At 41.6% G+C, this 14,426-nt stretch overlaps 1 protein-coding gene across 2 annotated transcripts in view; it reads left to right on the forward strand.

Moving 5' to 3' along the window:
• Nucleotides 1-2,407: 2,407 nt before the first annotated feature.
• Nucleotides 2,408-14,426, forward strand: part of jarid2.S (jumonji and AT-rich interaction domain containing 2 S homeolog) — a 138,114-nt gene continuing 126,095 nt past the window's right edge. The window contains exon 1 of one of the 2 annotated variants that reach the window (XM_041567210.1): nucleotides 2,408-2,998. In XM_041567210.1, coding sequence (XP_041423144.1) covers nucleotides 2,921-2,998 — 78 coding nt within the window. In that variant the 5' untranslated portion in view covers nucleotides 2,408-2,920. 2 annotated transcript variants of the gene reach the window in all.

A 14,426-nucleotide genomic window follows, 5' to 3' on the forward strand; every position in this document is an offset into this window, starting at 1 on the left:
ACTCATTCAGCCATGTTTCGGCCACACCAATCACATCATAGTGATTTGTGGCCTAATCCCTATTGCTAATCCTGTGGCACTCACAGACCGTTTACATAAAATGTAATCGGTGGTTGTTCAATATGTAAATAAATTAGGTTTGCATCTTCTGGATTGATGCTTCCTATTAGCATCCCGCCAAGCTCAAACCATCACACCCCCTTCCTTTTCCACTCGCCCGCCTCCCCCGGCTGCATCAAGAAGCAAAAAAAGTTTAAGCGAAGAGCTCTGCGCCCAGCGACAAATCTTTTCTACTGCGGGTAACCAAACCCCCCCGAAAAGCCTTCCCGCCGACAAGAATATGAATCGCTTTGATTTGCGAAGTCGCCCAAAGTTTCCTCGTGAGGCAACTTAGGAAATCTGGAGCGATCTGAATGCCATCCCGCAGGTGAATCGTATTCTTGCGGGCGGGAAGGAATTTGGAGAGATTAGTTTCTCACAGTAGAGATTTGTCGATGGCCCACTAATTGCCCTGTCTGCCACCTCCCTAATGGAGTGGTTTCCATTTTCTTTCCATTATTATTCATTATCTAAACATCAATGGGAATAGGATGAACCAGACCCATATAGATTCACATTCTGCTGCCTTTTTTTATTATTAGCACAAATGCATTATCCACTGCTGTTTGTGCCGAAGGCCTCAACATATAAACTAGAGTTGCAAGACTATACAAAGGCAGGACTCCCAACCTGCTTTAATAAATGTGCAAAAGGTCCTTTGCCCAAGTACTAGCAAGATAGGTACACAAAGACGATTTTCCACGAACGCGCGTAAACATTAAATCAGGTCAAAGGCATCAGCCCTCTACTCAAACATGATCCCTGACCAAACTCGCATTGTTCCTATAAACGCACAGCCTGTCTAATATATAGCAAAGCCACAGCCACCCAGAACGTCCAATAGCACGCGAGCTATGTGATCACATTGCCCGCCTACTCGTGCCTTGTGGTCATTGTAGTTCAAACATCAGACACTGCCTTCTCTCTTCACAAGCGAACAAACTACAACTTCCACAAATCAAATCCCGCCCCGGGCTTTCTATGTGTATACGTAATAAAGATAAAAACACACACACACGCGTTAGTTTAATATTGTTAAATGCCTGTTTACACTTTGCTTACGTGACGAACACAGGAAGCGCACCACGTTGCCTCGCCATATGAATAAAGGGACCCATGGGTACTTGGGAAATATCCATGACATAACAAAGGCGGATTTACAACGTGAAACGAGGTTAGGGCTCGTAGGCAATAGCTCAGGTTTTTCTGAGACGCACGTGCATACGCTCACATATAGGAGTGTATAAAATTCACGCAGAAATCACTTCCCTGACCCTCGCAATGTAATAGGTTTATTGCTCTTCGTCCCATTGGGAGGGGGTAGTTATAAGTAACCTGTGGCTTTGCTTGTGCTAGCCTAAGTGCGAAATTTGTAGGTCCCTCGCAATGTACTAGACTTTAATGTTCTTCGTCCAATTGGGAGAAACCATAAACTAGATGTATAAGGGGGAAGGGATAAGCAACCAGTGGCTTTGTTTGTGCTAGCCTAAGTGCGAAGTTTGTGGGACCCTCGCAACGTACTAGACTTTAATGCTCTTCGTCCAATTGGGAGAAACCATATACTACATGTATAAGGGGGGGTAGGGATAAGTAACAACTCTGTGGCTTTGCTTGTGTTAGCCTAAGTGCGACGTTTGTGGGACCCTCGCAATGTCTAGACTTTAATGCTCTTCGTCCAATTGGGAGAAACCATATCCTAGCTGTATAAGGGGGGGGGGGGGGTAGGGATAAGTAACAAGCTGTGGCTTTGCTTGTGTCCGCCTAAAAGCGAAGTTTGTGGTAATATACTCGGACAATTCATAACGTTACTCTTCCAAGAAATATCTCAGACATTTTTTTTTATGAAACAACCGGGAGAAACCATTTCCAAGCTGCTTCCACATGCTTATGCAATTTTTGAGGCGCCTCGTTCTTGGCACGCTTAAAGGTCCAGTTAACTTTAAAACGCACTAAGGCTGAATCTTGTATTAACACAAACCTTTGCCGAACGCAGTTATGTCTGTTACCGGGGGATTCGTTTTAGCGTTATTGCCTCCTTACCCCTGCCATGTTAGGTGCTCATTGTAATGTATTTTATTCAAATATATCAACGAACGCCATCAGTGGTACGCTGTTATATAAGTAAGGCAATTCGGGTTTAGTGTCCCTGTCCCTTTAATATTGAACTGGCTTTCTATGTTCACATTTCATATAAGCCGAGCACTAAGCCTTCAGGGCTGGAAGCTTCCTGTCCCATGTGATTGGTTGCGTCACTGTGACGTCACGGAGTCTTTCTCTGCATGGGAACTAGACACCACCCTGCCGGCCGCTATTGGCTGACAAGGGCCGAGTAAAAAAAAAAAAAAAAAAAGGCTAGAGAGAAACACACAGTGCAGCCCTCACTGCTGTTAGACTTCACTCTGCTGCAGCTTAAACGTGACTTCCAGCATTTGCTTTTTTAATTATAATTCTTATTTATGCACACACCCCTTTTTTTTTTCTAGAACCAGAAGCCCCCGGATTCCATTCATGTGCAGGATGTAGCTTTTTATCCTGAACCAAACTATGTTACGTTTGCATTGGAGACTGTGAATATAAACAAAACACACGGAGGAAAAAAAAAAGCACAGGGCGTCGGTTTTTTTTTATGTTCAAATTTTCCACGATGGTTATTTTATTAAAGGGATTTTTCGTGGGTATCGATCGCCTTTTCTTCTGAGGGGGGATTGGTCTCAAGGTGAATCTGTTGACCGAGACAGAGAAGAGGAAATCAAGAATCGGATTATAAAAGCAGCCGGAATATCTTGTTTAGGCGATTAATGTTGAACCGTGCTGTTCATTCATGAGGCAATTGTACCCCGGTCTCGATAACAGGATGAGCAAGGAAAGGCCCAAGAGGAATATCATCCAGAAGAGATATGTAAGTATACAAAGCCATTTAAGGTTATTATTGCGCCAAAGGGACATTTAAATGCCTCCGAGTCGCTAAAGCAGGAAGGCTGCGGGTTAAACCATAACCTTGCAGGGGGGGGGGATTATATACTTTGACCTCAAATGACACAACTGTTAAGACTATGTTAAATGTCTAGATTGTTGTTAAACTATAACACTCCTCATCAGCCGCTGGAAGTTGTAGTTGAAGCAACTGGAGGGCAGCAGCAGCAGGTTAGGCCAGTGTTGCAGAAGCTGCACCCCCACCCCCCGGCATGTGGCCAGTATTCATGGCAAAGCTCTGGAAGGCTTTCTCCCTGCTTATGGCGTTCAGTTGTCCCGAATGGGATCTTATTTGCCCTGGTGCGATGAAGAACAGAAGAGGATCATGTTACAGTGTGTGTGTTGGAGGGGGGGAGGCTTTATTAATCCGTTGCAGAATTAAGTTTTAATGGCATGGGAAGCAATGGATTTGATGAGCGTTGTGTTCTCTTTTGTTCGCATCCGGTGCGCCACTAGTGACCTATAATCTATATATATAAATGTGTATGTACAGAAGAAGCTGTCCGCTTTGGCTGCAAATGGCAGCGGGGCCTGTGATTGTGTTTGCTGGAAGGAAAGGCTCCCACGCGAGCTAAACTTGCCTCCCTTTTGTGCACACTCTGCCCATCTGACGTCCTCTCCCCACTACAAACACTCCATTCTATTGTCTGCATTCGCTCAACTTCAAGCTCACCGCATTGCAGAGGAGCATTTGTCGCATGTGGAGAAGGAAGTTCCCATAGATCGGACTCTTTTGTTCACCTTGCCCATACGTCTCCCCTACAGTCTTGCTCTCAGCTTTTCTGAGCGAGGCTTGTGATGTTGATGTAGAGCTGGTGGCAGCCCTCTCGCTGGCTGCTGGGAGTTGTAGTTTAACACTAGCTAGAAGGCCGCGCACTGGACAGCCACCAAAACAAACTGCCATTTATTTAGCCCTCCTCTCCCAGCTCCAACTGTCTGTTCGTTCAACTCGTACCACCCTACAAGGAATCGTGTCGCAGAAATTCTGCCTGGCAACATCTCAACTCCCCCCTAAGTGGTGGGGGTGGTGTTTATTTGGAGAGGGAGAGGAGGGGCGCACGAATGGACACTTGCATATCTGCACCGATCAGACCGTGGCAGCACGACCGCAGCCCACAAATCAGCTCCCCCTCCTTATAACCGTGGCTACTGTCTGCTAACCCCATGACTTCTCTTTCTGCCTCCTGTGCTTTTGCGTTTGCTTTGATACGAGCAACAGGTGTCACAGGCATCAGGCACTGCTCGCCGTGACGTCATGCTGTCCCTCTAAACTATGTCATGGCTGCTTCGATAACTCCCTGACGTCACACTCTGTCTAATCGAGAAAACAGTTGGGGGTGGATCCCCCCGATTTTTGCCCTCGCTTGTGTGTGTTCAATGGAAGGGCAACGTCACAGAGACATTCAGCGCTGTGATCTAGTGTATACAGGTGTCATGATGCCAAGTTGTGTCCATACACAGACACTAGTGAACTGTAATGAGCTGCTGTAGCACAGGCTTGGCATGTCCTCCTTTCTAGTCCTTTGCAGTTTCCATGTCTAGTCTTGATGCAGCGGCCTGCCAGACAACACGTCATTGTGATTTGCTATATAGGAACTCCATGAATGTGTTTTACACTGACTTTATAATCATTTGTTCACATTAGGTTGTAGTCCACTTCACCACCATTGAGGGTTCCTTTAAAAGTTCATCTTTAGCATAAAGAGTAGTAGCAATTGTGCCTTCAGCGTTTCCTGCATTTTTTCCACTAGTGTTTTTTTTAATATAAGTTTTTGTTGTACGGGTGCCATCATTAAGCTGTAGTGTCGAAAGAACTTCACAGGCACACAGGTCTGCATGAAGTTTTCAGTGATATATTGAAGCGGAGTGCACAACAACGTTTCGGGGTCACCCCCTTTGTCAAGCCTCCACCCACGTGCACCAGGCATATCTTTGCTGACCTAGAAGGTGGGTGTGCTAATCCACACTACATTGCTTGGAATCATAAAGCTGGCCATAGATGCAATGATCCGATCGTACGAATCATCGTACGATCGGACTTTCCCATCTCCCGACCCGCCACTAACCATTCAGATCAAAGTCTTACCAGTCAGATTAGTAAAAGAACAGATCAGCAATGTTCTGCCCCTGACAGCAATCGTACGATATCTATGTCCAACCAAAGCTAGTGACAGTCTCCCACTGAAAATCGTACGATCGGCAATACACGCAGAGATATTATCGGCAGCCGACAGAAATTTTCTAACCTGTCCGATCGACCAAACGACCGATCTCCGCCGGACGAAAAATGTCGGGACTCTCCACACACGTTCCGAAAATCATACGAATCCTCGATTCGTACGATCAGATCTTTGCGTCTATGGCCATCTTAATATCTGCAAGGAACTAAATAAGCCAGCGTTTTCCTTAAGGGTAGGACTAGACAAGCGTATACGGCGCGATCCGACGCGCTGCACAAAAAAAGCCAGGGGTCAAGTCGGATGCAACAGAAATAATGTAAGATATGCAAATGTCGGATGAAGTCGCAGCGTTGATCTGACGCAACTGTCCGATGCAGGCGCATTGGCTGCATCCGACATTCGTGTCACGTCGGATCGATACTGCGACACCATCCGAAAATGCTATTACTCTACCTTATTTCTGTCGCATCCGACTTGACCCCTGCGTTTTTGTGCAGTGTGTCGGATCGCTCCGAAAACGCCCGTGTACTCCTACCCTTAGGCAGAATCATTATCATTATGCCCTATATGAGTCATGGCATTTTTTCCTCCCAATGTGTGCACAGACAGGTGGATGCAATTCATTTCATTTGCAGTACACATCAAAGGTCTAATTGAAAAAAGTTTTTTTTATGGCCAAAACTATCAAATTCGACTAGGGAATTGTCAAAATTCAATTCAAGTTTTTTTTTTCAAAATTCAAATTTGATTTTCGAGATCTATCATACTCTTGCCCTCGAATCTGACTATTTGCCACCTCAAACCTGCTGAATTGATGTTTTAGTCAATGGGAGACGTCCTGGGATCAATTTGGAGTTGTTTGCAGCATTCCTGTGATTCAATGTTTTTTATCAGAGAAACAACTCGGATCGAGTTTTCAAAATTCAAATCGAATTCAGTTTGAATTTGATTCGAGTTTTCGAGTCGATCCTATTCATCCGAGTTTAGAAAATTTTTTGTTTTTTATTTTGATTGGTTCATGAAAGTTGACTAAAGTGCTGTCAGTTTGTGTAACAAACTGGATCCTTGACTGCTAGAACATTCCTTTTGAGGCTTGCATGGGTCAGATGCAGCAGCCATAGAATTCTCAAGGCACTTCGTATTGTTACCAATAAGATAAGACTTGGATTAGAATACCCCACAAGTTTTGATACCTATTCTCACTATTGGTGACCAGAATGCTTTGTGTCATCTCATGCCCCAACACTAATGGAAAGCTTTAGCAATTAAGTACATTCAAAATGGATAATGGATGTTGAGGAATAGAGAGTTGGCAGGTGTTATTTAGATATTACTGATGTCAGAAAAAATTGTGACATCTTGTTAACAACTGATGTGCGGTTTACATGTTCAAATCAAGTTTGACTTTTGTTACCTAAAGGTAATTTACTAGTAATGCTGAGAACTCAAGGCCTATTGTTTTCACCATCATACTTTTAAATATATTCTTCAAAATGGGAGTATTAATCTGTTGTTTTACCAAAGGTTTTGAGTTTGTTCTATATTGCAGCTGATGCTTTTCAAGTGAATTTCTTGAAATGCACACATGTACATTTATACTCGCACTGTGCTAAGCAGACTGTCTAAGAATTCTCTATTTCTTTTATAAAGTATTTTTCACTGTTGGTTGCCATTTGCATTTGACGTTCTGCCTATCTTTTTTGCATATGCCAAGAACTAAAATAAAGGGAGTTGTATTCCAGGAAGATAAAATAAAGGACAGTTACAGTGGACATGTTTTTTCATACCTATACTGATTTTGTCCCTGTATGCTTGTTTTCGATTAAGAGCTATGTTTAATTTGTGTTAGTTGTGATGAGAATGTGATTTATTGAGTTATTCTTTCATAGAGAGCTCTAAGGGAAATATATACCACATGGCAACATTGTTTACAGTTTGTAATTCTACATTATAACATCATTAACATTACTAGCAATTCGGGTGTTCGAGTACTGTATTCAAAACAGCTATTCTGTGAAGACAAGCAGAAAAAAGGAACAAATGGCACACTAATCCTTTAACCAACAAATAAAAATAAAAAAAAGAAGAAAATAAACATTTCATTTTTGCAACCATTAACCTCTTGTGACTTATGTTTCTGAGTGACTTGCAACATCAATACATAAGCTTTCTATCTTCTTTATTCCACAGAACTGCAGCACTTAGTTTCTGTTTTTGTCCTCTTATTGCTCACCTTTCACACCTTAGGGGTATTTTTATGTACGCTAGCAAACTTCTAGAATGAATATTTTGTTTAATGCAAAAGGACCACAGCAGCCTACTTCTGCTTATTTTTTATTTCTTCTATAATTAAATTAGTCACACCCCTTCTTTTAACTCTTTCTCACATCTCTAATGCGGTTGTTATTCCTGACACTATAGCTACTTTACTACTGCTACTACTACTAATTTTTTTTTTTTTTAATTGCCTCAGTTATCACATAAAACATAATATATTTTAAGGGCTAAGATATCTATATTACACTAACACTCTTCTATTCTATACTATTTCTCTCTGTGGATCAGGAGCCAGTTAACCCTCCTGTATGTGCGCTCCCTGCACCCGGAATCATTGCATCTGCTCGGGTGCACCACAGTGCAGCAGAAGAGGAACAGTGTTGGCAGTGAATTCTCAGCAGGTGGCGAATCTGTTGTGTGGCCCTAGCCTAACCATTGTGTTAAAAGAGCAATTACTAATAAATTACAGTTGGAAATTGCTAATTTTTTTTTTTACCCTTAGACATTTTGTAATTCCTGACTAAGGTGTGTTCGCTCATCTCCCAGTGTTCTTTCTTCTTACTTCCATTTAGTTTTAGGCTAATATGCTCAACTATTGCGTTATCATAGCATTGGGGAAGGGTAAGCAAATGGTTGAAAGGGGTTAGACAATCCTCTTCTTTAGTCAGGTAGTATTCTCCTGGTAAGATTCATCATTTCTCTCCCACAAAATGTAAGTTGACATAATGAATTAATGCAGGTATCATCTAAATGCAGACTCATCCATCAGATTTTTAAAATAGTGAAGCAGGAATCGGCGGTCCTTTACACCATACCCAGCGAATGAATTGTGCATGTTATTAGGCTTATGTGCAGTGGCTTGCCATAGAAAATGCTTGCTATAAATAGTTCATGTGCTGGTGTTTATTTCAGAGACCGTTTAAACTTGGCAGAGAGTATTCCAGCTGAGGAAATTTGCTGTGGTAGGGTTGTCTGGATACTTTTAGCCATATATTGCATATCTTTGGCTATTTAAGTCATGGTAGTATATTTGTTATAAAAAGGGCATTGAACTTAAGTGCCCTGTATACATGGATGATTGTATTTCCACAGACCTGCAATTATACTTGCAATATGCAATTGTTTAAGCTGATAGGTCTGGTAGAAAACTGCTCACATTGGCAAACTCTATCGCCCTGTTTGTGCTCTGCTTAAAGTGTAGAAAAGTATAAATTACCAAAATGTTAGACAACACCCAGTGATAGTAATCACTTACATGATACTCTGGGCTGGTGCTTCTGTTAACAGGAAACTGCACCGGCCTAGGGTTCTTCTCAATGAGCACCACTGAGCTTCCCAAAAAAGGAGGACATTGTCTTGTAGTGGGAAACCCAAGTATGATTACCCATATTTTAGTTCTGTCTTGTTTTCTGACCTCTAAAAATTGAACAACACCTGCGAAAACTGACTTTATTGATTCACGAGCAGACAGGTTTCAACCTGTATAGCTATAGGACGTTCTTTGCATGCTAGTTAGCAGGCCAAATGTCATTAATAGCCCTTCACAGAGATGAAAACCTTCCTTAATCCTTACCTAAAAGAAGACTAGCTAACAATAAATATTTTATTTGCTTTTGCTTAAGAGACAAATATCTATAAATTAATAATCATTTACAGATTTTGTTACTGGTTATAAAGAACTGAAGCATGTTGGGAATGTGAGTTATATTGAACAGTGAATAGAGAATTGTGGCAAGCTCTAGTTTTATCTTTTGAGAAATATACTACAAAATATTTGTAGTAGTTGGCCTGGAATAAAATTCATATATGGCTCCATTGTATAGAAAGAATGATTCTGTAGTGTATGTTAGAATCACTCGACTGGAGTTGCTTTTTGGGCTTTTACATAATGCATCTTAGCTAGTGTTTCTGTTTCAAAAGAGCAGTAAGCAGAATTGCCCAGGTTGTAGTCTACACTAGGAAAGGACAATCCTGCTGAATTTTTAATGTGCATTATTGCTGTTTTCATTGGGGCACAAGGAAGGGTTTATCCAAAGTGCTGAAAAGGCTAGTCACAACAACAAGAAAAGTGCCTACGGCATCCAATGCAACATACCAAATGCCAAGAAAAGAAAAGTCATCCTTTTTTTTTTTTTTTCTTTGTCTCTCCTTGATGTTCCATTCACTCTGCAATCAGCTGCCTCTATTTCTTTTATTCGCTGTAGTAACAGTAAATATATTTTTTTCTTTTACTTAAAAAAATAATTTTGCAATAAACCAGAAAATGGCATTTGCACCCACTCAGATTTGTTGTACTACACCACGAGAAGCGGACCTTGTCCTGTAGGAGTCTGTAACCTGACAGACATTGGTCATGAAGACCCCTGTATCAGCTTTTGGCCTTAAATGCGTAGTTTACCTTTAAATTAACTATATTATGCCATGGAATGTCATATTCTTAACAGCTAGTCTTTAGTTCTTTTATTTGGTATATAGCTTTAAATTACATCTACCTTTCTACATCTTCTAAAGGAAATCACTGAACCCAGCAGAACCCACTAAACCCAGAAGAAACAAAAAAACAATTGCTCTACAATAGTCTAAAATGTTATTAGTTTTTATCTTTCTTTTTAGGCCCTCTCCTATTCATTCACACCACTGCCTAGTTGCTTGAATTAATTGGGCCCTAGGCACCATATAGCTGTTGAAATTCCATATTGGATAACTGGCAAACAAAAAGCTAAATAATTAAAACACAGTATATAGGACTCATTGCAACTTGTCTCAGAATATCAATGTCTACTAGTGATGTGAGCCTGCACCTGACCCTAACCCCGCGTACTCCCCTCTTTATACGTCTGCTGTGCTGTCACGAAAGGGGCAGGGCCTGTGCAAGTATATAAAAAGGAGCGCTCAAACGCGGAAGTGGGGCAGAAGAAGGCTGTGGGCGGGGAGAGTGGACACTAAAGTTCAGGCGTCAGCCAGAACCCGCAGGCTTCGGGGCCGACCTGCACATCACTACTGTCTACATCAGGGGTCCCCAGCCTTTTTTTACCCGTGAGCCACATTCAAATCTAAAAAGAGTTGACGAGCAACACAAGCATGAATAAGTCCCTTGAGATGCTAAATAAGGGCTGTGATTGGCTATTCAGTAGCTCCTATGTTGAGTGGCAGCCTACAGGAGGCTCTGCCTGGCACTATACTTCGTCTTTATATAATTAAAACTTGCTTTCAAGCATGGAATTTAAAAATAAGCACCTGCTTTGAGGACACAGAGCAACATCCAAGGGGTTGGAGCTACTGGTTGGGGATCACTGGTCTACATCATACTAAAAGTTAATTTAAAGTTGAACTTCCCCTTTATGTAAGCATTCTATTGAGATGAATGAGGATGTTCTTCTTGACCTGGATATTGAAATAGTTCCAGCTGCTGCTGCCAGCTTATGTCACTTAAATATTCTCATGGATATTTCTGCTTTCTGAGTGTGAGTTGCATCCATGCTTTGGAACTTTTTATATGCCCTTCTAAAATCTCCTGTCTACCGACAGTACAACTGCAGACAACCCCTGACTAGCTCATAAAAGACAGATTCTGGCACAGACGTAACTTGTTTTGAATTATGTGGCTACAAATGGTTTTCAACAAAACAATTATTGCACATTCCCAGTCATCTTTTTTTTCTTTTCTTCACTCGTATTTGCATTTATCCTATAGCACTACAAACATTTTGCTCACAGGGCCGTCTTGAATACTAGGAGCCCACATTTTTAGTAGCCTGGGGAGGAGGGGGGGTGGCTTTGCCAAATTGCCAGAAATAGCCTCATTGAAATTTTATGAAAGCAACTTTTGTCAGTTGAAAACATATAGCAGATGTTACAGCCCAAATTGCCTGTGTGTCACTGGCCTTACTAATTGCAATTTAAATATTGCTACCTTCTGTATTCTCATTTTTCAGTTTTGTTGCATCTTGCTTCATATCCTCCATAAAATGTTGCCCTTCCATGTTAATTAATAATGCCCCTATCTTGCTATACTTGTCTGAGTGCTTCATATTTAAATTATCGGTGCTGAACACAGAAACTGGACCTCTGCTTGGAAGAGTTCATACATCTATAGACATTGGTTGGTGAATGGCTGCTTCTTTTGACCCTAGTTGGCAACCTATTCACCTTTGTATGGGCCCAGAACAATGCTCTCAGCAGAGAACCTTAGTCAAACCAGGCAAACATCTGCTCATCTGGAGATATTGCCGTGTTTGGATAGCATTGCTGAAGTGTCTTGCATTAAGAGTGCACAGTAAAGCATTGTGAATGTAAGCACTGGGTATTTCCTCCTCTCTCATGCCTAATTTTGTATGTTGCTGCACATGCTTTAGTTTATATATTTAGTTGCCGGGTGGTAAGTAGGGTGCACTTTGTTTGTTTTTTATTACATTGAAACCCAGGAAACTCTGCTAGTGTATAGGGCTGGGCTTTATGTAAGAGTGGCCAGAAAAAAGCCATTACTTTTGTGAGCGACTCCCTAAATGTATGGAGGGAGGTGGTCAGATGAAACTAAAATTGAACTTTTTGGCAGCCAATGCTATGTCTGGCGCAAACCCAACACATCCCATCACCCCAAGAACACCATCACCACAGTGAAACATGGTGGTGGCAGCATCATGCTGTGGGGATGTTTTTCAGCAGCAGGGAATGGGAAACTGGCCCAAGTCGAGGGGAAGATGGATGGTGCTAAATCCAGGGATATTCTTGAGCAAAACCTGTGTCAGTCTGCCTGTGATTTGAGACTAGGACGGAGGTTCACCTTCCAGCAGGACAATGACCCGAAGCATACTGCTAAAGCAACACTCGAGTGGTTTAAGGGGAAACGTTTAAATGTGTTGGAATGGCCTAGTCAAAGTCCAGACCTCAATCCAGTTGAGAATCTGTGGTCAGACTTGAAGATTGCTGTTTACAAGCGAAAACCATCCAACATGAAGGAGCTGGAGCAGTTGTGCCTTGAGGGATGGCAAAAATCCCACTGGCAAAATGAGGCAAACATCTTCAAAGTTGTAGGCATGTTCTGTAAATGAAATGGTGCAAACTCTCAAAGAATCCATTTTAATTTCAGGTTGTGAGGCAACAAAACCTGAAAAATGCCAAGGGGGGGGGATAAGACTTTTGCAAGGCACTGTATATTATATGCATTAGCATGACTCCTAACAATTGATATTTCTTTCAGGGAGAAGAACATATAAAAGATAATTAGTCACAGTTTTTCCTTCTCTGATCATATAGATATTCAGATGACTGGAACAGTAACGTTGCTACTTTTTTCTGTAATTGAGATTCTTGTTTAAATAAACTTTACATGGAAAAACTCTTAAATCACAATGTGATAATTTTGAATAAGGAGGTCCCAAAGAAATCCCTGCCTAGGCATAATGTTTGTAGAGTGAGAGGGCCAGTGGTCTTTGGTTGACCATGCTGCTTGTGCTGCATTGTGTAAAGTGGTCTTCTGTTGGGGGCCAGCTGGGCTGCACGCTGAATTCATTGCTCTGCGGTGGGATCACCACAGCTGCTGAAGAGCCTTTACAAATGCAAAAAAGCTGTCAGTGTTTGTTCATCAGTGGCACACGTGATAAGGCCAAGCTTAGGAATCCATGGCATTATGCAGTGAGTGTGCTGGAAAACCGATTGCATTCTGAATTTGCTCTCAAGCACTTCATTGCTTTGCTTTGTCTCTTTTTGAATGTTGCATGTTTCCTTTACATCATGATGTTGTGAGGTGACAAGTTTAAACAAAAGGCAAAATATTTTAAATACCTGTACTTCTAAAAGATGTATAGTGAATTAAACAATCATTTTTTTTTTTTTTTTTTAAATTATGTATTAAATTAAAAGATGACAATGTTTGACACATCCTGCATGCTTCCCAGATTTATACTGGGATTAGACTTTTAAAAATGAAATGCAGTTAGTCCCATTTGTGTCTGTAGCAGTAAATAAAGAGCAATGGCCATCCTGCAAACATGAAGTGTTAAATAGAAAGTCAGTGTATAGGTTTGATTCCAGGGTCAAATGGCATGCCAGCAAGCAGCAGTGGCTTTAAACTGTTATGCTATTTTCTGCTGGCTTTCTGGTTACATAGGCAGGATCCCACAATTTACCCCTCCATGTTTCTGTTAAAACTCTATATTGGTGAATCATTTTATTATTACTATTTTCAATAAATACACAAGTTTTAATAAATGTATTAACAAACTGTCATCAAGTTGTAATCATAACATTCATCTGCAAAAAAAAACGTTCCAGATTTTTTTTTACTTTCTCTTAAGGTGGCCATACATGGAGAGATCCGCTCGTTTGGCGATGTTGCCAAATGAGCGGCTCTCCCTCCAATATGCCCACCTTGAGGTGGGCAATATCGGGCTGATCCGATCATGGGCCCTAGGGCCCAACGATCGGATCCTAGCGAACGCGAACTGGAGGTCGGATCGCGGGACCGCATCAACGAACAGATGCGGCCGCGATCCGACGGGATTTTTAGTCCCATCCAATCAAGATCTGGTCGACTTTCGGCCAGATCTCGATCGGGGGAAGCCCGTCGGGGGGCCCCCATACACGGGCCAATAAGCTGCCGACTCGGTCTATCGGCAGCTTTTATCGGCCAGTGTATGGCCACCTTTATATAGCAACAAACCAACGTGTATTGCCTTCAAGCAAAGTCATAGTATGTTGGCAGCAACCTACCTACCCAAAACATGTTTGTTTTTCTTAGAGATAAAAAAAAGATACTTTTGTATTTTTCTGCAATTTTTAGCGTATGCAGAAAATTCCTGAACATATATTCTTGCCACTTGTTTTTGTAACTGGTTTGGAGACAAAATGCCCAAACTATTTCTTTTTAATACTTGGTGCATAGTTTAACAGTATCAT

This window comes from Xenopus laevis, chromosome 6S (assembly GCF_017654675.1).
Source record: "Xenopus laevis strain J_2021 chromosome 6S, Xenopus_laevis_v10.1, whole genome shotgun sequence".
Taxonomy (NCBI): Eukaryota; Metazoa; Chordata; class Amphibia; order Anura; family Pipidae; genus Xenopus; species Xenopus laevis.